This window comes from Macaca nemestrina, chromosome 4 (assembly GCF_043159975.1).
Source record: "Macaca nemestrina isolate mMacNem1 chromosome 4, mMacNem.hap1, whole genome shotgun sequence".
NCBI lineage: Eukaryota > Metazoa > Chordata > Mammalia > Primates > Cercopithecidae > Macaca > Macaca nemestrina.
The window spans coordinates 18508865-18534358 of NC_092128.1; the positions used below are offsets into that span (position 1 = coordinate 18508865).

At 46.2% G+C, this 25494-nt stretch overlaps 1 protein-coding gene across 3 annotated transcripts; it reads left to right on the forward strand.

Moving 5' to 3' along the window:
- The first annotated feature begins 1503 nt into the window (after positions 1-1503).
- On the forward strand, positions 1504-22236 carry LOC105471280 (makorin ring finger protein 1). 3 transcript variants are annotated; one of them, XM_011723663.2, is made up of 8 exons: positions 1504-1850; positions 9406-9534; positions 15912-16141; positions 16913-17130; positions 19653-19867; positions 20619-20729; positions 21286-21424; positions 21785-22236. In XM_011723663.2, the coding sequence occupies exons 1-8, from the start codon at positions 1666-1668 to the stop codon at positions 21995-21997; spliced, it is 1440 nt and encodes a 479-aa protein (XP_011721965.2). In that variant the 5' UTR covers positions 1504-1665; the 3' UTR covers positions 21998-22236. The 3 variants fall into 3 exon arrangements, with proteins under 3 accessions (XP_011721965.2, XP_011721966.2, XP_024645312.2); XM_011723664.2 differs by lacking the exon at positions 1504-1850 and adding an exon at positions 2045-2173; XM_024789544.2 differs by lacking the exons at positions 1504-1850; positions 9406-9534 and adding an exon at positions 11349-11404.
- Positions 22237-25494: the final 3258 nt, after the last annotated feature.

Sequence of the window (25494 nt, forward strand, 5' to 3'; positions counted from 1 at the left end):
AGTAGAGCTTGGGTTTTTACCACAAACATACACAAAATATTCATGTGAGGTGATATGCTAAATCTGCTTGACTGTAGTAATCACTTCATTATGTACGTGTATATTAAAACAATGTTTTACACCTTAAATATATACAATTTTAAAGATGCATTTAAAAAAAAGCTAGGATATTCCAGACATATTTTGTTACTCATTTTATATTCACTGCAGTGTGAAAAGCACAACGCAAAGGGTTGTTGTTTTTTTGAGACGGAGTCTTGCTCTGTCGCCCAGGCTGGAGTGCAGTGGTGCGATCTCGGCTCACTGCAAGCTCCACCTCCTGGGTTCACGCCATTCTCCTGCCTCAGCCTCCCGTGTAGCTGGGACTACAGGCGCCTGCCACCACGCCCGGCTAATATTTTTGTATTTTTTAATAGAGACGGGGTGTTCACCGCATTAGCCAGGATGGTCTCAATCTCCTGACCTCGTGATCCGCCCCCCTCGGCCTACCAAAATGTTGAGATTACAGGCGTGAGCCGCTGCGCGCAGCCAATGCAAAGGTTTTTAAACAGACTCTCATTTAATTTTCACAGCCATCTCTAGAGTAGGTACTATTATCTATTATTACTATTATTTTGAGACGGAGTTTCACTCTGCCTCCAAGCTGGAGTGCAGTGTGGTGCAATCTCAGCTCACTGCAACCTTTGCCTCCCGGGTTCAAGGAATTCTCTTGCCTCAGCCTCCTGAGTAACTGGGACTAGCCACTATACCCGGCTAATTTTTGTATTTTTAGTAAAGACAGGGGTTTTACCATGTTGGCCAGGCTGATCTCCAACTCATGACCTCAGGTGATCCACCCACACTGGCCTCCCAAAGTGCTGGGATTACAGGCGTGAGCCACCGCGCCTGGACTGTTATTATTATTATTATTATTATTATTGTCATTTTTACAGAGGAGAAAGCAGGAGCACCAAGAAGTAGGATAATTTGCTGGAAGACACACATAGCTTAGAAAGGGAAGCCGGGAGATAAGGGGAACAGCCCATTGCTCAGCCAAAATACTTGGCCAAGATCACATCTCTGATACCAGGAATGATATAACCTTTATTAACTGTTTACCATGTACCAGGCACTAAGTTCAGTGATTTCTAAAGACATCATGTAATCCTCACAGCAACCATATGTGGGTCTGCTGTCATCCTGATTTGAGAGAGGCTGAAACTGAGGCTCAGAACAGGTACCTAGCTCAAATCTTACTAGAGAATTGGGAAAGTGCAGATTCAAACCCAGGTCTTCCGACTGCGGGTTCCTAGTGGCCCCAGCCCCCGCTCCACTATATCAGCCTCAGCCAGGAAGCAAGCCGCTAACTGCGGACTTTCGTCGCTGGGGTTTCGAGCCCAGGACACACCTGTACAGACCCCCCGCTAGCCCCGCCCCTTTCCCGGAGGAGACGTCCCCTCCACCAATCAGCGGCGCCGTGGGCGGGCCGCGGGCGCGCACGCTCCGGGCCCGCAGTTGAAGTGGCGAGAGCGCTCAGAGAAGCGACGCATAGCAGGCGGGGACGGAGCGGGTGCCTCAGTGTCCTTCCCCTCCCCTCTCCTGGCCTCGCCGTCCTCTCCCCGCAGCCGGACCGGAACTATGTGATCCCGGAAGTTCCGGGGCCTTTGCTGTGTGGGATAAACAGTAATGGCGGAGGCTGCAGCTCCCGGAACAACAGCCACAACATCAGGAGCAGGAGCGGCAGCGGCGGCGGCGGCAGCAGCCTCCCCCACCCCGATCCCCACAGTCACCGCCCCGTCCCTGGGGGCGGGCGGAGGGGGCGGCGGCAGCGACGGCAGCGGCGGCGGCTGGACTAAACAGGTCACCTGCAGGTAGGACGTTGCGCGAAGGAGCGCCGGCCGCGGGGAGGGGGCCGCTGGCCGAGCCTGCGGCGCGGGAGGAAGGAGAGCGGCCGGCCGGCGGCGTGAGGCGCGGGAGGGCGGGGACCGGCGTTGTCTCGACCTCTGCAGCCCTCGCGGCCGCCGCCGCCGCCGCGTTCCCCCAGTCACTGCGTCAACCCCCGCTGGGCCGCGGAGACCTCAGCGCTGTCCGCGGAGGCCTGGCGGTGCGCGATTGCTGCGGAGCCGCGGGGCTGCACCGCCGCTTACCCTTCCCTGAGCGCTGCCTGAGCTGGCTGCGAGTGCATCGGGGAGAGGTGGGCTGGCTCCTCCCCTGCCGCTGGAAGGATGCCCCCGCCGCTGCCTCCGGCTCCCGGGGCTCGGGAGGTGGGCTCTTCCAGCCGGTCTCCCAGCGATCCTCTCCGGGCCTAGATACCCCGCCGAGGGCCCCAGCGAGCTTGCCTGGCTCCCGGCCCTCTTCTCCCTCCGTGCCATCCGTTTGTAATGTCTTTTCACGTCCCTCGGTCCCTCCGCCCCCCATCCTCCGCCCAACTGTGAGAAGAAGCTTTTGTATTTCTTCTTTGTTTGTTTGTCGAGGTTGGCGGTGCGAGCTTTGTCTTAGAAGCAGGCGTTCGGGGGCCGGGGTCGTCTTCTCCACCCGTGGGTTTTTGAGCTGCAGATTATTACCCTCCCCCAGCACTGTGTTCCTCTTTTGAAATTTACGCATCTTCTGAAGGGAGTGAAAGTGCTCTTCGCTCCCGGAAGAGAGAGGTTTGGTTTTGGTTTGATATGCGAGACTTAAATATTAGAAAAATTAAGGGATGGCGGTTGTATGGATGTGTACGCTTGTAAAAAAAACTAGCTCTACGCAGAAGAGGGCATTTAATTGTACGTTTTTTATATTCCAGTTTTTAAATAGTGATCAGTAGCGACTGTAAGCTTTTCATTTTCTATCAGTTGAATAAATCAGCTGAAATGCCGGTTTTCACCTAGGTGGTGTAATTTAAATGCAAGTATGTAAAAATGATTCCTAATAAGAACTTGTAGTATTAAGGGTGAAATTTGAAACCTTCCCAGTCTTTGCTGGGATACATTTATCCTGGCGACCTTTGAAGCTCTCTCAGCCTTTGATATGATACATTTGAGGTGTGAAAAATAAGCTTAATTATTTTACATAATGGGATGTAGAAAGTAGAAACGCAATTTTAGATCACTTGTCTTATTCATCGGTGGATTGTAAAAATGGAATATTGCAAGGAATGATGATTTTAAAGTTTCTACTCATGGAGCAAATTATTTGAGTATCTGTTTCCCTTTTACAATGCTACAGTTGATTTATTTGAAGCCGGCCTGTCCGGGTGGCTAGGTCGGCGGTGGCTCACGCCTGTAATCCCTGCATTTGGAGAGGCAGAGGCGGATCTCCTGAGGTCAGGAGTTTGAGACCAGTCTGGCCAACAGGGTGAAATCCTGTCTCTACTAAGAATATGAAAATTAGGCCGGGAACGGTGGCTCACACTTGTAATCCCAGCACTTTGGGAGGCCAAGGCAGGTAGATCACGAAGTGAGAAGTTCAAGACCAGCCTGGCCAGGATGGTGAAACCCCGTCTCTACTAAAAATACAAAAAACGTTAGCCGGGCGTGGTATCAGGCCCCTGTAATCTCAGCTACTCGGGAGGCGGAGGCAGGGAGTTGCTTGAACCCAGGAGGCGGAGGTTGCGGTGACCCGAGATCACACCACTTCACTCCAGCCTGGGCGAAAGTGAAACTCTGTCAGAAGGAAAAAAAAAAAAAAGACCTTAGATTTACCAGTTTTTGGGGGTTTTTTTGTATAGCTTTTGCTTGAGACTTTTTTTGTTGTTGTTGTGCAGATTACTTGATAGGTCTGGGATTTTAGTGTTTGACATTGTTTTCGGTTGTTCTAGGTACCAACATGATCTCTTACTAAAAACTATTTTCTCATTTGGATAGAGGAATGTCAACTATGAGCTTTTTTTTTTTTTTTTTTTTTTTTTTTTTTTTTTTTTTTTTTGAGACAGTCCCCCTCTTGTTGCCCAGGTTGGTGTGCAAAGGTGTGCTCTCTACTCACCACAACCCCTGCCTCCCAGGTTTTATTGATTCTCCTGCCTCAGTCTCTGGGATTACAGATGCCTTAGTAGCTGGGATTACAGGCATGCACCACCACACCCGGCTAATCTTGTGTTTTTAGTAGAGGGCTTTCTCCATGTTGGTCAGGCTGGTCTTGAACTCCCGACCTCAGGTGATCTGCTCCCCCCCTTGACCTCCCAAAGTGCTGGGATTACAGGCGTGAGCCACTGCCCCCGGCCTATGATCTGTATTGTACACATTGAACTCTCTGAGAAGAGCAGGGCCCCTATTTTATCTGCAGGACTTTCCTCAGTTCCTGGCATAGAGCAGATACTCAGTAAATGCTTGAATGATGTTGTTAAAGCCATACCTAGAATTACCCACTTTAACAGGAACTTTGTAAGATTCTTCTCCTTTCTTTTTTTTTTTTTTTTTTTTTTGAGACGGAGTCTTGCTCTGTCACCCAGGCTGGAGTGCAGTGGCCGGATCTCAGCTCACTGCAAGCTCCGCCTCCCGGGTTTACGCCGTTCTCCTGCCTCAGCCTCCCGAGTAGCTGGGACTACAGGCGCCCGCCACCTCGCCCGGCTAGTTTTTTTGTATTTTTTAGTAGAGACGGGGTTTCACCGTGTTAGCCGGGATCGTCTCTCGATCTCCTGGCCTCGTGATCCGCCCGTCTCGGCCTCCCAAAGTGCTGGGATTACAGGCTTGAGCCACCGCGCCCGGCCCTTCTCCTTTCATTTAAAAAAAAAATTGTAAATTACTAAAGACAAAGTACTTAATAGAACACATGTGTATCTTTGTTGTTTTCTTTCTTTTTTTTTTTTTTTTTGGGACGGAATCTCGCTCTGTTTCCCAGGCTGGAGTGCAGTGGTTGTTTTCTTTCTTTCTTTCTTTCTTTCTTTGGGACGGAATCGTGCTCCGTTGCCCAGGCTGGAATGCAGTGGCAAGATCTCGGCCCACTGCAACCTCTGCCTCCCGGGTTCAAGCGATTCTTCTGCCTCAGCCTCCTGAGTAGCTGGGATTATGCCCAGCCGCATGTGTGTCTTTCTGGAACTTGACCTTGTTCAGTCATTCAGTAAGTAAACATTGCACGCCAGCAATGGGAGACACAATATTAGGTGCTCAAGAGAGTGCAGACGTGTATACTATATTATAAATAAACATTTTCAATGTTTTCTAGGTAAACGTCCCCTAAAGAGAATCAGGTAGAGGTGTGGTTTAGTGTTTGTGCTGATTTCTCCCTATAGCACATCCCTCCTGTATCTAGGAATTTGACTAAAGCTGTTTTCTTCACTTAGGGTGTAATCCTCTTAAGTTAGTTTTGATTAGAATGTTTTTAATTGCTCAGAATCACCTGTATTTTCTTACTGGTTACATTTTTTCTGATGTTTCTCCCGAGGTTTTCATTGTGTTTTACTTCTGCTGCTTAAGTAAAACCTAAGAATACCTTTCCTCAGAAACTGTGTTATGCTGCCACCACCAGGCTGTTTTTCGTATCTTTTATTACAGGAATACTAAGAAATAGAAATATGCTCATTGCATCTGCTACCTTGAGTTACCTTGAGTGTGTGCAGTTAGAACAGTTAATACTTAAAGAGAAGTTGTAATTTGAATTTAGACCCCGCTTTATTAGAGTGCTTCTGTAATGGTAGATGAGTGTTCTGGTAGTTGAAATAATACACAAAAATCAAAGGTTTTTTGATTTTTCAAAAAACTCTTTTATTTTTATTTTTTGAGATAGGGTTTCTCTCTGTCCCCTAGGCTGGAGTGCAACGGCAGTGTCTTGGCTCATTGCAGCCTCCACCTCCCAGGCTCAAGCAATCAAGCAATCCTCCCACCTGAACCTCCCCAGTAGCTGGAATTACAGGCACATGCCACCACCCCGGCTAATATTTTTTGCATTTTTGGTAGAGACAGGGTTTCACCCTGTTGCCTAGGCTGGTCTTGAACTCCTAAGCTCGAGTGTGTTTCACCCGCTTTGGCCTCCCAAAGTGCTGGAATTACAGGTGTGAACCACCATGCTCAGCCTTGAAAGTTGTTCTTTTTTTTGAGACAGAGTCTCTCTCTGTAGCCGAAGCTGGAGTGCAGTGGCATGATCTCGGCTCACTACAACCTCTGCCTCCTGGGTTCAAGCAATTCTGGTGCCTCAGCCTCCCGAGGAGCTGGGATTACAGGTGCGTGCTATCGCGCCCGGCTAATTATTTTTATGTTTAGTAGAGATGGGGTTTCACCATGTTGCCCAGGCTGGTCTTGAATTCCTGACCTCAGGTGATCCACCCGCCTCGGCCTCCCGAAGTCCTGGGATTACAGGAATGAGCCACCGTACCTGGTCTCAAAAGTTTTGAAAAATGTGGTTAACATAACTTAAAAAATCGGCTGGGCATGGTGGCTCACGCCTATAATTCCAGCACTTTGGGAGGCCAAGGCAGGCGGGTCACTTGAGGTCAGGAGTTCGAGATCAACCTGGCCAACATGATGAAACCTCGTCTCTACTAAAAATACAAAAATTAGCTGGGCGTGGTGGCGGGCGCCTGTAATTGCAGCCATTCTGGAGGCTGAGGTGGGAGAATTGCTTGATCCCAGGAGGCGGAGGTTGCAGTGAGCCAAGACTGTGCCACTGCACTCCAGCCTGGGTGACAGAGCGAGACTTCATCTCAAAAAAAAAAAAAAAGAAAGAAAGAAGGAAATCCTTCTAGAAATTCTTTATCTGAGTGCTGTGATGTCCGTAGTGAAATTTATTACTTGGAAACTACCTAGTGATTGTGAGAGGAAATAAGTAATAAATATTTAGATGGTATTAAAAAGGTTATGCAGCTGGGAAAGAAAAATTAATTTGCTATTGGTACCGTGATTCACCATCACATCTAGCTGTCTTCTACAGCCTTTTATTCTTTTTTTTTGAGACGGAGTCTCAGTGGCGTGATCTTGGCTCACTGCAACCTCTGGGCCCCCCACCCACCACGGGTTCAAGCAATTCTCCTGCCTCAGCCTCCCGAGTAGCTGGGATTACAGGTGCGTGCCACCATGCCTGGCTAATTTTTTGGTTTTTTGTATTTTTAGTAGAGACAGGGTTTCAGTGTTAGCCAGGATGGTCTCGATCTCCTGACGTCGTGATCCACTTCCCTCAGTCTCCCAAGGTGCTGGGATTACAGGTGTGAGCCACCATGCCCGGCCTAATTTTTGTATTTTTAGTAGGTAGAGGGTTTCACCATGTTGGCCAGGCTGGTTTTGAACACCTGACCTCTGGTGATCTACCCGCCTCAGCCTCCCAAAGTGCTGGGATTATAGGTGTGAGCCCACCCTACAGCCTTTTATTCTTTCTTTTTTCTTTCTTTTTTTTTTTTTTTTTTTTTTTAATTTCCCGATCTCAGATGATCCGCCCAATTTAGCCTTCCAAAGTGCTGGGAATACAGGCGTGAGCCACCATACCGGGCTATATAGCCTTTTATTCTATTTACTTTTTTTTGTTTTATGATAGGGTGTTGCCCAGACTGGCCTTGAACTCCTGGCCTGGCCTCAAGCTATCCACCCACCTCAGCCTCCAGAGTAGCTGGAATTACAGGCATGAGCCACCACCCCGGCTCTTCTACCTTTTTCTTTTTCTTCTCTCTCTGTCTTTTTTTAATCTAAGATGGAGTTTTGCTCTTGTTGCCCAGGCTAGAGTGCAGTGGTACAATATTGGCTCAGTGCAGTCTCAGCTCGCTGCAGCCGCTGCCTCCTGGGTTCAAGTGATTCTCCTCTCAGGCTCCTGAGTAGCTGGGATTACAGGCTTGTGTCACCACGCTCAGCTAATTTTGTATTTTTAGTAGGAACGGGTTTCACCATGTTGGTCAGGCTGGTCTCCAGCTCCCAACCTCAGGTGATCCACCTGCCTTGGCCTCCCAAAGTGCTGGGATTACGGGCGGGAGCCACCGCGCCCAGCCTTCTACTTTTATCTGACGAGTACATATTATGTGCACAGATAGTAGGAGATAATAGGGGGAATAAACCAGTCTTTACCCATCAGGAATTTATAATCTAGTTTGATAAACAGTGTACTCACTCATTAAAAGTTAAATATCAAAGTAAGAAATGTCACTGCAGATGAATTGATTAAATGCCACATCTATAATTTATAGAAATTCCTAAAGAGGTTGTTAAGATGCTTAGAGATACTCTGAGGGTGCTGTATGGTTCTCTTGTACCCTTACAGGGTAACTTGGCAGTTTGTTTTCTATCTTGGAGGCCACTATTAGGTTTCTAAGAGGCACAGCAGTAGGGGGATTCTAGTAAATTTTGTCTTTATTACTGGACAGTGTCTCTCATGGAGTCAGTCTGCACGGTGGAAGGAACTTCAGAAATAATATATGGCCCAGGCTTTCACCGAAGGCAAACTCAACTTGGGTAGTGACATTAAGGTGAATTTGGATGATGGTTTTTTTTTTTGGTGGTGTCATTTAAAAACAAGACACCTACTTATATTCATTGGGTTTTGTTTGGAGGAGAAATTCTTTGACGTAGACTATCTTTTTTTTTTTCTTTTTCTCTCTTTTTGAGGTGGAGTCTCTCTCTGTTGCCCAGGCTGGAGTGCAGTGGCTCAGTGGCGCCATCTCAAGCCCAGGAATCTGAGACCTGCCTATGCAACATAGCGAGACCCCCAGCTCTACAAAAAATTAAATTTGAGAGTTACTTGTTTAACATCCATAGATAATACACGTAGACATTTCTGAACTAGGAAGACAGAAAAGCCCTACCCAATTTTCTTTTTTTTTTTTTTTTTTTTTGGAGACGGAGTCTCGCTCTGTCGCCCAGGCTGGAGTGCAGTGGCCGGATCTCAGCTCACTGCAAGCTCTGCCTCCTGGGTTCACGCCATTCTCCTGCCTCAGCCTCCCGAGTAGCTGGGACTACAGGCGCCCGCCACCTCGCCCGGCTAGTTTTTTGTATTTTTTAGTAGAGACGGGGTTTCACCGTGTTAGCCAGCATGGTCTCGATCTCCTGACCTCGTGATCCGCCCGTCTCGGCCTCCCAAAGTGCTGGGATTACAGGCTTGAGCCACCGCGCCCGGCCAATTTTCTTTTTAAGGTGGAGTCTCACTGTGTTGCCCAGGCTGGAGTGTAGTGGCAGGCTCTTGGCTCACTGCAACCTCCGCCTCCCGGGTTCAAGCGATTCCCCTGCCTCAGCCTCCCGAGTAGTTGGGATTATAGGCGCCTGCACCACGCCCAGCTAATTTTTTTATTTTTAGTAGAGATAGTGTTTCACCATGTTAGTCAGAATGGTCTTGATCTCCTGACCTCGTGATCTGTCCGCCTCAGCCTCCCAAAGGTGCTGGGATTGCAGATATGAGGCACCGAGCCCGGCCCTTTCTTTGTGTTTATTTCGTGTGTTTATGTATTTGATGGTTGAATATATTAGCCATGAATACTAATTGGTTTTAATCTTTTCAAGGGTTGGTTTTAATCTAGTTTTGTGGTCCTTTGTCTCACAGGTATTTTATGCATGGGGTTTGTAAGGAAGGAGACAACTGTCGCTACTCGCATGACCTCTCTGACAGTCCGTATAGTGTAGTGTGCAAGTATTTTCAGCGAGGGTACTGTATTTATGGAGACCGCTGCAGGTAAGAATTTGTTTATAAATTTGTTCAGGGGTGGGTTGGAGGAAAAATGTAAAAGACGTAATTCTGATAGCTTTATATGTCATTGATTAAAAATAATGCTTTGAAAATGACTCTTGACTGGGCAGTGGCTCATGCCTATAATCCCAGCACTTTGGCAGGCTGAGGTAGGAGGATTGCTTGAGCTTGGAAGTTTGAGACCAGCCTGGGTAACCTAGTGAGACCTGGTGTCTACAAAATATAGAAAAATTAGCTGGGCATGGTGGTGTGCATCTGTAATCCCAGCTACTTCGGAGGCTGAAGCAGGAGAATTGCATGAACCCGGGAGATGGAGGCTGCAGTGAGTCAAGAGCCTGCCACTACACTCCAGCCTGGGCAACACAGTGAGACTCCACCTTAAAAAGAAAATTGGGTAGGGCTTTTCTGTCTTCCTAGTTCAGAAATGTCTTAGGTGTATTATCTATGGATGTGAAACAAGTAACCCTCAAATTTAATTTTTTGTAGAGATGGGGGTCTCGCTATGTTGCATGGGCTGGTCTCAGATTCCTGGGCTCAAACAATCTTCCTGCCTTGGCCTCGGGAAAAGTGTTGGGATTACAGACATGAGCCACGGAACCTGATCCACCCCCAAATTGAGTAACTTAAAACAGTGAACATTTATTAACTCAGTTTCTGGGGTTGTGGATTCTGAGTGCCTTAGCTGGATGGTTCTAGCTCAGAGACTCTTAAGAGATGGTAGTCAAAATTTTAACAAGGGTAGTAGTCATCTGAAGACTTGATGGGGACTCCAGGATATATATATATATATTTTTTTTTTTTTTTTTTTTTTTTTTCTTTCTTTCTTTTTTTTTTTTGTGAGACAGAGTCTCGTTCCTCTGTCGCCCAGGCTGGAGTGCAGTGGCAAGATCTGGGCTCACTGCAACCTCTGCCTCCCAGATTCAAGCAATTCTCCTGCCGCAGTTTCCCGAGTAGATGGGATTACAGCTGTGTGCCACCATGACCGGCTAATTTTTTATATTTTTGGTAGTGACAGGGTTTCATCATGTTGGCCAGGCTAGTCTCAAACTGCTGACCTCAAGTGATCTGCCCACCTCGGCTTCCCAAAGTGCTGGGATTACAGGCATGAGCCACGATGCCCAGCCAGGATTGTTTTTTGTTTGTTTGGTTTGGTTTTTTGTTTGTTTGGTTTGTTTAAGACAGAGTCTTGCTCTTGTCACCCAGGCTGGAGTGCAATGGCACGATCTCAGCTCACTGCAACCTCTGCCTCCCAGGTTCAAACAATTCTCCTGCCTCAGCCTCCCGAGTAGCTGGGATTACAGGCATGCACTGCCACGCCCAGCTAATTTTTGTATTTTTAGTAGGGACAGGGTTTTCACCTTGTTGAAAGGATGGTCTCAATCTCCTGACCAGCCCACACCAGCCTCCCAGAGTGCTGGGATTATAGGCATGAGCCATCACGCCCGGCCCACACACCCCACTAACTTTTGTATTTTTAGTAGAGAGGGGGTTTTACCATGTTGTTGGCCAGGCTGGTCTCAACACTTGCGCTCAGGCAGTCTGCCTGCCTGCCTCTGCCTCCCAAAGTGCTGGGATTAAGGCCTGAGCCACCATGCCTGGCCCACATGGGCCTTTTCATAGGGATGCTTTAGTGTCCTTGCTGCTTGGCAGCTAGCTTTCCCTAGAGCAAACAATTTAACAAAGGAGACACCACAATGCCTTTTATGACCTAGTGTCATAAAAGGGAGTCATGTAGTGTCACTTCCACTGATTCTGGACTAAGTCCAGCCCACATGTAAAGGGAGAGGATTGGGCTCCAACTTTTGAAGGGAGACATGTCAAAGAGTTTTGCACATACTTTAAACCACTACCCTCGGTAAGACTTGACAGTGTTATAGTCAATGTTTTTTTGTTGTTGTTGAGATGGGTCTGGCTCTGTCGCCCAGGCTGGAGTGCAGTGGCGCGATCTCAACTCACTGCAACCTCCGCCCCCTGGGTTTATGCCATTCTCCTGCCTCAGCCTCCCAAGTAACTGGGCCTGCAGGCGCCCGCCACCATGCCTGTCTAATTTTTTGTGGTTTTGGTAGAGGTGGAGTTTCAACGTGTTAGCCAGGATGGTCTCGATCTCCTGACCTCGTGATCCACCCATTTCGGCCTCCCAAAGGACTGGGATTATAGGCATGAGCCACCGTGCCTGATGTCATAGTCAATTCTACTGTCATTATCAGAAAATCTAGTGTGAGTCACTGGGTTCAAATGATTAGAGTTCAGAACCTGACATTATTGATGGGGTGGGATATTAATATTAAGTCATCCCACATCTGTTTATTAGAGAGTCCAGTCAAGATGGGGGTGAAGAGAAGATCTTTTTCAAATGACTGTAGGATTTCAGAAGTTGATCCCATGAAAACTTTATTTAGTTGTTACTCATTTTGCCCTCTGCTAATTTGTCATTAGAGTATTGCTGAAAAGGGGAAAAATGACACAGTGACATTATTCTCAAACTCTCCACCAGGTATGTCCTTTTTTTTTTTTTTTTTTTTTTTTTTTGGATACAGAGTCTTACTCTGTCGCCAGGCTGGAGTGCTGTGGCATGATCTTGACTCACCGCAACCTCCGACTCCCTGGTTCAAGCAATTCTCCTGCCTCAGCCTCCCGAGTAGCTGGGATTAGAGGCATGCGCCACCACACCCAGCTAATTTTTGCATTTTTAGTAGAGATAGTTTCGCTATGTCAGCCAGGCTGGTCTTGAACTCCTGACCTCAGGTGATCCACCTGCCTTGGCCTCCCAAAGTGTTGGCGTGAGCTACGGCGCCCGGCCTCTCCACTAGACATGTCTTCTGCAGTCCCACTATAAAAGGCAGAAAAAGTGGTGAGAACTTCACCCTACAGTGATGAATGGGGGAATCTTTGTGGTGGTACAGTCTCTGCAGGTATTGAGGCTAATTGTAAGGGAGCTGTGTTCCTTGAACTGGGTTCCAGTCTTTTGAGAGTTACTGCCAACTGTTACTGGGGCAGGAGGAGTTGAATATTGATGAGAGTGAAGAATCCAACCTCCCAAGCAGAGGGATGAGAATAGACTTTGAGATAGAATCAGAAGGCTATAGTTAATTAGCATTTGGTCCCTATTTCAGAAGAAGTGCTCATCTGAATGGACTGTGTGGATGAGTGAATGGAAAAATTGAAGGTTAAATTGAAGACATCTGTGCTAAGCCCTAGGCTTTGCATATTAACCAGCTTATTTTTTCAGGCAACTTTGCCAGCCCCAAATAGTTTTGAGACCAGAAGAAATTAGGTAGGTTCCCTATTTTGGTGAGCCTCTGATGTTGAGGCAGATGCAAATGGCTCAACTTAAAAGTTGAAAGGGACTAGGCACGGTGGCTCACACCTGTAATCCGCGCACTTTGGGAGGCTGAGGCGGTTGGATCACTTGAGGTCAGGATTTCAAGACCAGCCTAGCCAACATGGTTAAACCCGGTCTCTACTGAAAGTACAAATATTAGCTGGGTATGGTGGCATGTGCCAGGAATCCCAGCTATTTGGGAGGCTGAGGTGGGAGAATCACTTGAACCCCGGAAGGTGGAGTTTGCAGTGAATCTAGATCTAGGCAACAGAATGAGACTTCATCTTAAAAAAGGGCGGGGGGTGGGGGGTGGCTGGGCATGGTGGATCACGCCTTTAATCCCAGCACTTTGGGAGGCTGAGGCAAGTGGATCACCTGAGATGGGTAGTTCGAAACCAGCCTGACCAACATGGAAAACCCCGTCTCTACCAAAAATACAAAATTACCCAGCCATGGTGGCGCATGCCTGTAATCCCAGCTACTTTGGAAGCTGAGGCAGGAGAATCACTTAAACCTGTGAGGCGGATGTTGTGGTGAGCCAAGATCGTGCCATTGCGGTCCAGCCTGGGCAACAAGAGCGAAACTCCGTCTCAAAAAAAAAAAAAAAAGCTGAAAGGAACCTTAATTGTTTTTTTTGTTTGTTTCTTTCTTTGTTTTGAGATCTGGTCTTGCTCCCTTGCCCGGGTTAGAGTGCGATGATGTGAACATGACTCACTGCAACCACCACCTTTGGCTAAGTTTTTTGTTTTGTTTGTAGAGACAGGGTCTCTCACCCAGGTTGGTGTCAAAACTCCTGGCCTCAACTGATCCTCCCACCCTTGCCTCCCAATATGCCGGGATCATAGGTGTGAACCCACTGGGCCTCCTGACCGCTTAGTTTTCTTTTTAATAAGGATGTAGCTGCCTCTTTTTTTTTTTTTTTTTTTTTGAGACAGAGTCTCGCTCTGTTGCCCAGGCTGGAGTGCTGTGGCGCGATCTCAGCTCACTGCAAGCTCCACCTCCCGGGTTCACACCATCCTCCTGCCTCAGCCTCCCGAGTAGCTGGGACTACAGGCACACGCCTCCATGCCCAGCTAATTTTTTGTATTTTTAGTAGAGATGGCGTTTCACCGTGTTAGCCAGGATGGTCTCCTCCTGACCTTGTGATCCCCTTGTCTTGGCCTCCCAAAGTACTGAGATTACAGGTGTGAGCCACCGCACCCGGCCATAGCTGCCTCTTTTCTAAAACTCTTTAAAGGATGAGCCAGAATTGAGCTGAGTTTAGATCTCATAGCATAAAGTGAAAGAATGTAGAGAAACTATAGTAGTCTACTTGAAAGTTTGGTGATAATTGTTGATTACAAGCTGATATAGGTGATTATTAAAAGATTGATTATGGACTAGCTAAATAAGGAATCTTAAAGAGAGGCTTGCTCTGTGATCTTGTTTTCCTATTAAAATTATATCTAGGAACTTAAACCTACTCCTTACTCTTTTTTTTTTTTTTTTTTTTGAGACGGAGTCTCACTCTGTCGCCAGGCTGGAGTGCAGTGGTGTGATCTCAGCTCATTTCAGTCTCCGCTTCCTGGGTTCAAGCGATTCCCCGACCTCAGCCTCCTGAGTAGCTGGGACTACAGGCTCCCACCACCATTCCCAGCTAAATTTTTTTGTATTTTAGTAAAGACAGGGTTTCACCATGCTGGCCAGGATGGTCTCGATCTCCTGACCTGGTGACATCCACCCGCCTTGACCTCCCAAAGGGCTGGGATTACAGGCATGAGCCACCATGCCTAGCCACCTACTTCTTACTCTTAGTGTTGGGATCCTTTTATGTAACTTGCTCAATGCCCAGGGATTTCCCTCTTCATAGAGGGAGTAGATCATTGATAATGAAGGATAGCATCGTAGCCACAGCAGTTCAGAGGATTTTCTGCATCAGTGTTTTGTAATGATGGTGCTGTTGTTTAGTGAGGCCAGTTCTTTGTTGCTGTTTTGGGACTGTTCTTTGGGACTGTTTTGCATATTGCAGATACCTAGTATTCTCCCAGAATGCCATTAGAACTCCCAGTCTTTGTTTCTGGACACCCTCTGGGGAAAGGGGCGATATTGGCTTGGTTGACTTCTTTCTTTTTTTTAAGACAGTCTCGCTGTGTCGCCCAGACTAGAGTGTAGTGGTCTTTTTTTTTTTTTAAACAGTCTTGCTATGTCGCCCAGACTAGAGTGTGGTGGCACAGTGTCACAACCTGCACCATCCTCCTCAGCCTCCCAAGTAGATGGGATTACAGGCATGTGCCACCACGCCTGGCTAAATTTTGTATTTTCAGTAGAGATGGGGTTTCAATATGTTGGCCAGGCTGGTCTCGAACTCCTGCCCTCAAGTGATCTGCCTGCCTTGGCCTCCCAAAGTGCTGGGAATTACAGGTGTGAACTACTGTGCCTGGGCTGGCTTAGCTGACTTCTTGTTTGGAGTTTTGACTTTTGGACCAGCTGAAGAATCTGATACTTTAAAATACTAAAGGCCACAGAAGCAATGGGGTGGGGGTTGTAAACCAGCCGGGGAAAGAGAGGGTGTCTTCTCTCGCAGAGACAGAAAAATTGATTAAACTTCCTTACACATTTATACTAGGCTGGGCGGGGCAGATCACTTGAACCCAGGAGAGCAATGCAAAAACCCCGTATTTACAAAATAAAAATTAGCTGCGTGTGGTGGTGTGTACCTGTGGTCCCGGCTGCTGGGGAGCCCAGGGAGGTTGAATGCAGTGAGTTGCGATCGTGCCACTGCACTCCAGTCTGGGTAACAGAGCGAGACCCTGTCTCAAAGAAAACAAAAGATAGAAAGTGTGTAAAAATAATTTTTTTAAAAAAATTATCTTTTAAACCAGAGTTGTTTTGTTTGTTTGCCCACCACCATACCCAGCTAATTTTTGCATTTTTAGTAGAGAAGGGGTTTCACCACATTGGCCAGGCTGGTCTCGAACTCCTGACCTCTGGTGAAAGTGCTGGGATTATAGGCGTGAGCCACCACGCCCGGCCAACTGCTTACTTTTGAATTTTTTCTTAGATATGAACATAGCAAGCCATTGAAACAGGAAGAAGCAACTGCTACAGAGCTAACTACAAAGTCATCCCTTGCTGCTTCCTCAAGTCTCTCATCGATAGTTGGACCACTTGTTGAAATGAATACAGGCGAAGCTGAGTCAAGAAATTCAAACTTTGCAACCGTAGGAGCAGGTTCAGAGGACTGGGTGAATGCTATTGAGTTTGTTCCTGGGCAACCCTACTGTGGCCGTAGTAAGTATTCTGAAGAAGAAAATAAGAGTTAGAGGGCTTGGATAGCAGTTCATCCATTTGCTTAGCTTTGACAACTTTCCCCTTTCTGATTCCATTCCTTTTTTAGTTTAATCTTAGTACAGTACTTTAATTTGGATTACCTAAGATTTACAGATAGAGTGAAGGAAACTTTGAATCCCAGTGAAATGAATTCAGAATGTTTTGAAAAACTGAATCCTCTCTTTAATGAGTACTTTTTGAAATTAAATTTCAATTACCCAAGACGTAGATAAAGAAGCAGTGTTTTTTGTTTTGTTTTGTTTTACAAGTCTAATCTTGGAAATACCAGCGTTAGAAATCTGTAGCCCAGGCTAGAGTGCAGTGGCCGGATCTCAGATCCCTGCAAGCTCCGCCTCCCGGGTTCACGCCATTCTCCGGCCTCAGCCTCCCGAGTAGCTGGGACTACGGACTACGGACGCCCGCCACCTCGCCCGGCTAGTTTTTTGTATTTCTTAGTAGAGACGGAGTTTCACCATGTTAGCCAGGATGGTCTCGATCTCCTGACCTCGTGATCCACCCGTCTCGGCCTCCCAAAGTGCTGGGATTACAGGCTTGAGCCACCGCGCCCGGCCAACATTCCTTTCTTTCAAGTGAAGAAATTAGTTCAGTAGACTGTTTTGGTATTTAATTGCAGTTTTATTTTCATTTTTTGAAGTTAGATTCTCAGTTCCCTTATAGTTCATGTATCTGCCTTATCGTTTGGACTTTTATCACCCTCTTACACATTTTCAGCTGCACCTTCCTGCACTGAAGCACCCCTGCAGGGCAAGGAAGAATCAGAGAAAGAGCAAACCGCCGTGGAGACGAAGAAGCAGCTGTGCCCCTATGCTGCAGTGGGAGAGTGCCGATACGGGGAGAACTGTGTGTATCTCCACGGAGATTCTTGTGACATGTGTGGGCTGCAGGTCCTGCATCCGATGGATGCTGCCCAGAGATCACAGCATATCAAAGTAAGTCTTTAGGGAGTGTGTGTGTTATTAGGTGTGATAATCATTATTTGCCTTTTCACAGCATGGTGGGTTTATTTCAGAGAAACATTTGATGAATTGAATGGTTATCAGTGAGTAGGGAAGTTTTCCTTCCTTGGGCTTCTTGGATGCTTTATCAAGAAGTCCAGTGAACAAAATTAACTGGGCATGGAGGCGTGTGTCTGTAGTCCCAGCTACTTGGGAGGTTGAGGCAAAAGAGAAAAAGAGGTCATACTTCCAGAACCTCAGACTATGGACTTCTAACATTTTTTTTCTCTTTTAAAAAATAATGTTTAGGCCGGGCGCGGTGGCTCACGTCTGTAATCCCAGCACTTTGGGAGGCCGAGGCGGGCGGATCACAAGGTCAGGAGATCGAGACCACGGTGAAACCCCGTCTCTACTAAAAATACAAAAAATTAGCCGGGCGCGGTTGTGGGCGCCTTAGTCCCAGCTACTCGGGAGGCTGAGGCAGGAGAATGGCGTGAACCCGGGAGGCGGAGCTTGCAGTGAGCCGAGATCGCGCCACTGCACTCCAGCCTGGGCGACAGAGCGAGACTCCGTCTCAAAAAAAAAAAACAAAAAAACAAAACAAAAAATAATAATAATAATGTTTCTGAGATTCACGCTGAACATATTTAATCTTTTGAAAATGCACATTTCATTGGTTTTTAGAATATTTACAGAGATGTGCAACCATTGCCATTTTACAAATTTTAGGATACTTTGATCATCCTACACCCATTAGCAGTCACTCTTCGTTTCACCCTTCCTCCAGCTCCTGGCAATAACGAATGTGCTTTGTCTCTGGATTGGCCTATTGTGGACATTTCGTATAAATGGAATCCTGTAATGTGGTCCGTTGTGACTGGCTTCTTTCACTTAACATACTGATTTCAAGGTTCTCCGTGTGGTTGTGTGTATCTGTTCTTAGTTGGTTTTTTTTTTTTTTTTTTTTTTTTTTTGAGACGGAGTCTCACGCTGTTGCCCAGGCTGGAGTGCAGTGGCGCGATCTCGGCTCACTGCAAGCTCCGCCTCCCGGGTTCCCGCCATTCTCCTGCCTCAGCCTCCTGAGTAGCTGGGACTACAGGCGCCCGCCACCGCGCCCGGCTAATTTTTTGTATTTTTAGTAGAGACGGGGTTTCACTGTGGTCTCGATCTCCTGACCTTGTAATCCGCCCGCCTCGGCCTCCCAAAGTGCTGGGATTACAGGCTTGAGCCACCGCGCCCAGCCTGTTCTTAGTTTTGATGGCTGAATTATTGTCATTGTATGACTAGACCACATTTGTTTTTCTATTCATGAGTTGATGAACACTTAGGTCATTTCCAGTTTTTGGCTATTATGAATAAGGCTGCTAGGAATATTGGTACATAGATTTTTTTGTGAAGATATGTTTTCAGTTCTCTTGGGTATATATACCTAGGAGTGGAATTGCTGGGTTACATAGGAACTCTATGCTTTATGTTTTGAGAAACTGCCATACTTTTCCATAGTGGCTTTAGGATTTTACATTTCCAGCAGCAATGTATGGGAGCCAGGGTAGGTTCAGAAGACAGTGTTATTACAAACTTTAAATTTATTGGAGCAAAGTTTGCTTCTAATCATTTCTATCTCTTTTAAGTTTCCATCTGTTTAAATTTGGTTGTAGGGGGTGAGGCATGTTATGAGGTAGACATAATTTGATCCCCTTGTTTGTTTGTTTGAGACAGTCTTGCTTTGTCGCCCAGGCTGGAGTGTAGCAGCACAATCTCGGCTCACTGCAGCCTCCGCCTCCCTGGTTCAAGCCATTCTCCTGCCTCAGCCTCCCGAGTAGCTGGGACTACAGGCGTGCACCACCATGCCCAGCTAATTTTTGTATTTTTAGTAGAGACGGGGTTTTGCCATGTTGGCCAGGATGGTCTCAAACTCCTGACCTCGTGTGATCCACCCAACCTTGGACTTTATAAAATATGATGTCCACACAAAAATTGGTACATGAATGTTCTTGGCAGCATTATTTATAATAGCCCCAAAGTGGGCTAATCTAACCTAACCTAAGTGTTCATCAATCTGTCAAGCTGAGTAGTTGAAAAATCTCGAAGATGGTTTTCTTTAAAGGCACAAGAGAGTTACGTGCCTGTCACCCTTATTTTCTGACAGGTTTTAACTAGGGTCTTAACCTCATGTAGAAACCAGAAATAACAAACATTGTGGAAAGCTGTCTTTAATGTAGTTGAGCTCCAGGTTTGGGGCAGAGAAAATTGGGTAATTTTTCCATTCCCAAAGTTGAGTCTTCATAGTTTGATTTTCTAGTATTGTTAAGTACCGCCGCAAAACAAACAAACAAAAAACCCAGAAAACACCACACCTGTGTTTACTAGTCAGCAAAGCTAATTTTTGTGTCAGCTTGGGAACATTGTTTTTTCAGTTGACTGTTTGATTCTTTGAACGTGCATCATTAACTGTTGGTCAAGTTTTTCAGGATTCAATGACTCGATTCCACTTGTTCTCTCTCCACCTTCTCTAGTCGTGCATTGAGGCCCATGAGAAGGACATGGAGCTCTCATTTGCTGTGCAGCGCAGCAAGGACATGGTGTGTGGGATCTGCATGGAGGTGGTCTATGAGAAAGCCAACCCCAGCGAGCGCCGCTTCGGGATCCTCTCCAACTGCAACCACACCTACTGTCTCAAGTGCATTCGCAAGTGGAGGAGTGCTAAGCAATTTGAGAGCAAGATCATAAAGTGAGACTCCTCCCCAGTCTTCATTTGTGCTTTCTCTTTTGGGGAAGAATTTAGTAACTTATGCCAACTTTCAACCAGATGGACCGCATTTAAATGCATGCATTTTATCTTGAAACTGGGATATTCTAATGGGGATTTCTTCTTTGTATTTCAGCTAGCTTCTAGGTTAGTTGGTCTATCTACCTACTTTTATTTGAATGAGGAAACCTTGTGTATCAGTTAGTAGAATCTTCGTGCTTTTTCTGAGGAGATTGTGTTTAATGGATTATTAGCCAGTTTAGGCTCAGTGAACAAACTGATCTAGCTCTGAATGTATGTTTCCTGACGTTTTACATTTTCCACTTTCCTATTCCATTCATTAAGCTAGCCAATAATCCACCATCCTTTAAAGATTGTTCTCATAACTGAACAAAAACCACATAATCTAAACAGAGCAAAGCTACAAGAAATAAATTTATTTAAACGAAAGAAAAAGGAGTCTGTGTGAAATGTCTTCTTTTGTTTTTGTTTTTTACCTAAGTTATATTAAAAAAAAAACGAACTGGCTAGCCGTTGAGTTGGATTTATAAAGGAGGTTGTTTTGCTTGAAAGAAATGGTCAGTTGTGTGACAGTATGTGGAACCCTTTCAGGAAATGCCCACGTGCCTTTCAGTTAAGTCTTTAAGTCTGGAGGCGACACACCAGGGTGTGTCCTTGAAGAGTGGGCCTGTGAAAGGGGAATTTGCATTGCAGCCTGTTCATTGTTTCCCAGGTCCTGCCCAGAATGCCGGATCACATCTAACTTTGTCATTCCAAGTGAGTACTGGGTGGAGGAGAAAGAAGAGAAGCAGAAACTCATTCTGAAATACAAGGAGGCAATGAGGTATGAGCACTGCAGCCTTTTCTCAAGCGAAGAGCCCAACAGAGCTTGGGTTCACTTTGAAAAGAATGGTGCTGCATTATACACTCCTACCTCCTTCCTACCCTTCTTTGACTTCCCAGGAGAGTTTATTTTGTCACCCTGATAACACTTACCCAGTACGTATGTTGCTATAACACAGTCCTTGGGGTCCATACCAAGGGACTGTGTTATAAAGAGGTCTCTATTGTTGACAAGGCCCCACGAGTGGGGTTCTGCGTTATTCTGAATCCATGTCATAGCTGTCCTGTGTTCTTGTGTGTTGGCTTTCTAGAAGATTTTCTCTCTATGGCATCTGCTTGTACTAGAGCTATTAACCAGCATAGACTTGAACAGAGTTATCGGTTTCTAGTTAGTGTTTCTTGCATTGGCACACACATGTTCATAAGAACACATCTTGGGGAGGGCTGTAAGCTGACATACTGGTTCTATCCCTACCTGTTTAAAGAAACCCCGGATGATAGTCAAATACAGACCTGAAATCCACTGTGAATAAGGGTTGCGATATTTTCCTTTCCAGCAACAAGGCGTGCAGGTATTTTGATGAAGGACGTGGGAGCTGCCCATTTGGAGGGAACTGTTTTTACAAGCATGCGTACCCTGATGGCCGTAGAGAGGAGCCACAGAGACAGAAAGTGGGAACATCAAGCAGATACCGGGTAACTCTCACTGTTTTTTTAAAAGAGGGGAAATTCCAAGGTATCAGTTGAGTCCTGCACATACTGGGGTAGGGGAAGGAAAAGGTTAACGCTCAGATCTGGGAGCGAAAGTGTAGAGTATTAAAGGAGGAAACAAACCTCAGAAGCCTGGGAGGGATAGGAAAGGAAAAAATGTGTTAAAGTTCTAGCCTAAACGATTTCCATCAAGTAACCATAGGGGAGGAAGTGGTAAATGGAAACCCTAACTAAGAAGTCTGGTTCGTCATGCCCTCTGGTGTGCTGGACGTTTTGCCTTATAAACAACAGGATAGAAGATACTGCTCGACAGTGCCATCCCTATCATGGCCTTGTTTTTTACAGGCCCAACGAAGGAACCACTTCTGGGAACTGATTGAGGAAAGAGAGAACAGCAACCCCTTTGACAACGATGAAGAAGAGGTTGTCACCTTTGAGCTGGGCGAGATGTTGCTTATGCTTTTGGCTGCAGGTGGGGACGACGACCTAACAGACTCTGAAGATGAGTGGGACTTGTTTCATGATGAGCTGGAAGATTTTTATGACTTGGATCTATAGCAACCTTGCGTGGCGTGTGAACTGGTCTGCTGACCCCAGACAGCAGCTGTGCCCTGTGGCGGTGCGGCAGGGCCTGTGTTCTCTCCTAGGCAGGCCTCTCAACTCCAGGTGCTGTCCTAAGAATTTTTACCCAGGGCCTGTCTTCTCAACCCCTCACCTTTCCCTGCGGAGTGTGTTGTTTTCCCTGTTGAAAAAAAGTTACAAAAATAAATCTTAAAGTTAGTTTTTTGTAACACAAATTTAACTGTCAGACAGTTAGTGTAGGTGTGTTGCGTCATCTGTTTTCAACCAGATTGCGTTTATGGACTTTTCACACACTCATTTTGAGGACCCCAGGTTCAAAAGTAAAAGCAGTGGCCCTGCTTTGGGGTCCAAGAATAGGAGTGATGGGTGAAGGGACCTAAGCTGGCCAATAGCCCTCTGCCCCAGACATGGGATGTGGATCCTTGAGGTTTCTGGTGAAATCTGCACATCTGTGTTTTTTTATCTGTTCCCTACCCTGTAATCCCTACCACGTGCACTTGTTCTGTGGTTTGGTCTCTTGTTTAATTGCACACAAGTAATACTACTGGGTAACCAGAATCAGGGGTGAATGTGTTGAGATTTCTACTGTTTTGCATGATAGGAAAATTGAGAAAGAATACATATAAAAGATAGAGAGGCATAACATCAATGCAGAGTTGGAAGTTGACTCCCAAGGGCTGACATGGTGTGTGTGAGTGTGGGTGTGTGATAAGCTTCTCATCCCTGCATAGATGCAGTATTCTTAGCCTTAGTAGAAAAACTTGGTTTAGTGGTTTAAGCCTTGTGTGACGGATAGATCTTAAAGGGCAAAGCAGTATATTGGTAGTTGTCAATATAGCAGTGCTAGCTCTGTCTATATAAATAGAGAAATGGGGTTAGCCATAGAGGTTAAAACTACCTGGTTATCCCATATATTAACACAAACTGGGTCTTGGATACACAGTTGTATTTAATGTTTTACGATCTAGCCTTTCCAGTACAGGCACTTTCTGAGAAACCTTTGTCCTCATTTGGGGCATTTTGTTGTCGGGTTTTTAGTGTTTGTTTTTGTGAGTATCTGCCTCATTCCACCCCTGAGCTTTCAGGTAGACAGATGTGGTTCAAAACTCTGTTCTAAGGTGTTTATTGTAGTGGAGTAATGGGTTTGCAGTGATAAGTCATACTTTTCCACCGAAGGGGAGGGCTTGGGAGAATCCCTGAGACTAGCTAAAGTTAAGTTGTTGAAAGAATTCCTTGATTGGAAATTTTACCTTTGTGTTTTGTTGCTCTGTTTCCTGAAAGTAACTCGGGGATGCTCCTGGTGTGTCCATCTACTGCTTTGATTCCTTGGATCCCGCTCATTCTTTCACTTTAAGAAAAAACAAATAATTGTTGCAGAGGTCTCTGTATTTTGCAGCTGCCCTTTTGTAAGAAGCACTTTTCCCAAATAAAACAATTTAAAAAAAAAGTTGGCTGTTCTGTGTAATGAGCTGTTTTGAAATGTGCCAATGTCAAAGAATAATGATTTTCTTTCACTGACTCTTCGATTGGTCTCTTGTCAGGTATTCGTGAGGATAGATAATTTGAGAAATGTGTGAGAGAGAGAAAGAGGAACCTTAACTAACCGGGGTCATCAAACAATTCTATACTTGAAAATGTTCAAGACTAACGCTGAGCCGCCTGATCAGCAAAAGGCACCAGCAATTTTCTGCCACCATGCACTTGTGGTTGAACTTGCTTCATGCCCTCAGATAACGGGGGAAGGTCATAACATAATTGTGTTTTGAAAGCTTGTTGTTCTGCATAATTATTTTGTGATTTTTTTTTTTTTTTTTTTTGGAGACAGAGTCTCGCTCTGTCTCCCAGGCTGGAGTGCAGTGGCCGGATCTCAGCTCACTGCAAGCTCCGCCTCCCGGGTCCACGCCATTCTCCTGCCTTAGCCTCCCGAGTAGCTGGGACTACAGGCGCCCCGCCACCTCACCCGGCTAGTTTTTTTTGTATTTTTTAGTAGAGACGGGGTTTCACCGTGTTAGCCAGGATGGTCTCGATCTCCTGACCTCATGATCCACCTGTCTCGGCCTCCCAAAGTGCTGGAATTACAGGCTTGAGCCACCGCGCCCGGCCTATTTTGTGAATTTTTAAGGAGTTTTCATTATTGTGAATTTTTTGTGACTAAGAACCATTCTGCCACTCCCGTGGAAGACTTCAGGTGACCTTTTTTCCACACTTGTAAAAATAACTTCCTTGATTTTAATATTTATATTAAGAATTTATGGCCGAGCATAGTAGCTCATGCCTGTAATCCCAGCACTTTGGGAGGCTGAGGCAGGCTGATCACGAGGTCAGGAGTTTGAGACCAGCCTGGCCAACATGGTGAAACCCCATCTCTACTAAAAATACAAAAATAAGCTGGGTATGGTGGTGCGTGCCTGTAATCCCAGCAACTCGGGAGGCTGAGGCAGGAGAATCACTTGAACCTGGGAGGTGGAAGTTTCAATGAGCCGAGATTGCACCATTGCACTTCAGCCTGGGCAGTAGAGTGAGTGGGAGACTCCACCTCATAGAAAAAAAAAAGAAAGAAAGAATTTATGCTATTGGGGCCGGGCGCGGTGATTCATGCCTGTAACCCCAGCACTTTGGGAGGTCAAGGCGGGCGGATCATGGGGTCAGGAGAGCGAGACCATCCTGGCTAACACGGCGAAACCCCGTCTCTACTAAAAATACAAAAAATTAGCCGGGCGTAGTGGTGGGCACCTGTAGTCCCAGCTTACAGACTGGCAGGCTGAGGCAGGAGAAAGGTGTGGGCCGAGATCATGCCACTGCACTCTAGCCTGGGCAAAAGAGCAAGACTCTGTCTCAAAAAAAAAAAAAAAAGAATTTATGCTATTGTAAAATGTTTAACCATCTAGGAATCATTTCTGAGTGTGCTTACTGTAGTCATGACAATAACTGGAGATCCACTGAGTAGTTTGTTTCCGTAAGCTTGCAGTACAGCAGCTCCCTGGGGGAGTTAAGCTCACCCTCAGCTGTACTAATCAGGCTATTCTGGGGACCTGCAGAGGGATGGGGAAGAAAGAGCCTGAGAGATGGGTTGGTAGTGCTGGAGCTAGGAGGTGGAGAGCCTTGAGCATTTCTGGAAAGTAGGAAGAAGCACCCTGTTTGCATATCTGAATCTGCAACAGGGAGAGAAGGGTATGGCAAGGTCCAGGGAGTGGCAATCAGTCACTTCTGGGGTGTAGAGAAGTGTATGTTTAGAGCAACTTTTGTATCTTGGAAAAGGCAGTGGAAGCGTCTGTACTAGTTGGAGTAATCTGGAATGCAGATTGCCCCGCTCGCTGGATGCTTTGAAGAGTGAGTTCTCTTCTTCCCGCTAGTGTTAATTGCCTGTTGCAAAACAAGCTGAGGTGTAAGCATTGATGGATGGAATGTCTTACTTTCTCATTTGTGCAAAACTACAATTTCAACCTCTTCCCTGCCAATATACACAATAAATG

Coding starts and splice junctions, on each gene's coding strand:
- LOC105471280 (XM_011723663.2), top strand. CDS start 1,666: ATGGCGGAGGCTGCAGCTCCCGGAACAACAGCCACAACATCAGGAGCA. Junction 17,131..19,652: donor AGAGATCACAGCATATCAAA/GTAAGTCTTTAG, acceptor CACCTTCTCTAG/TCGTGCATTGAGGCCCATGA. Junction 21,425..21,784: donor GAACATCAAGCAGATACCGG/GTAACTCTCACT, acceptor TGTTTTTTACAG/GCCCAACGAAGGAACCACTT.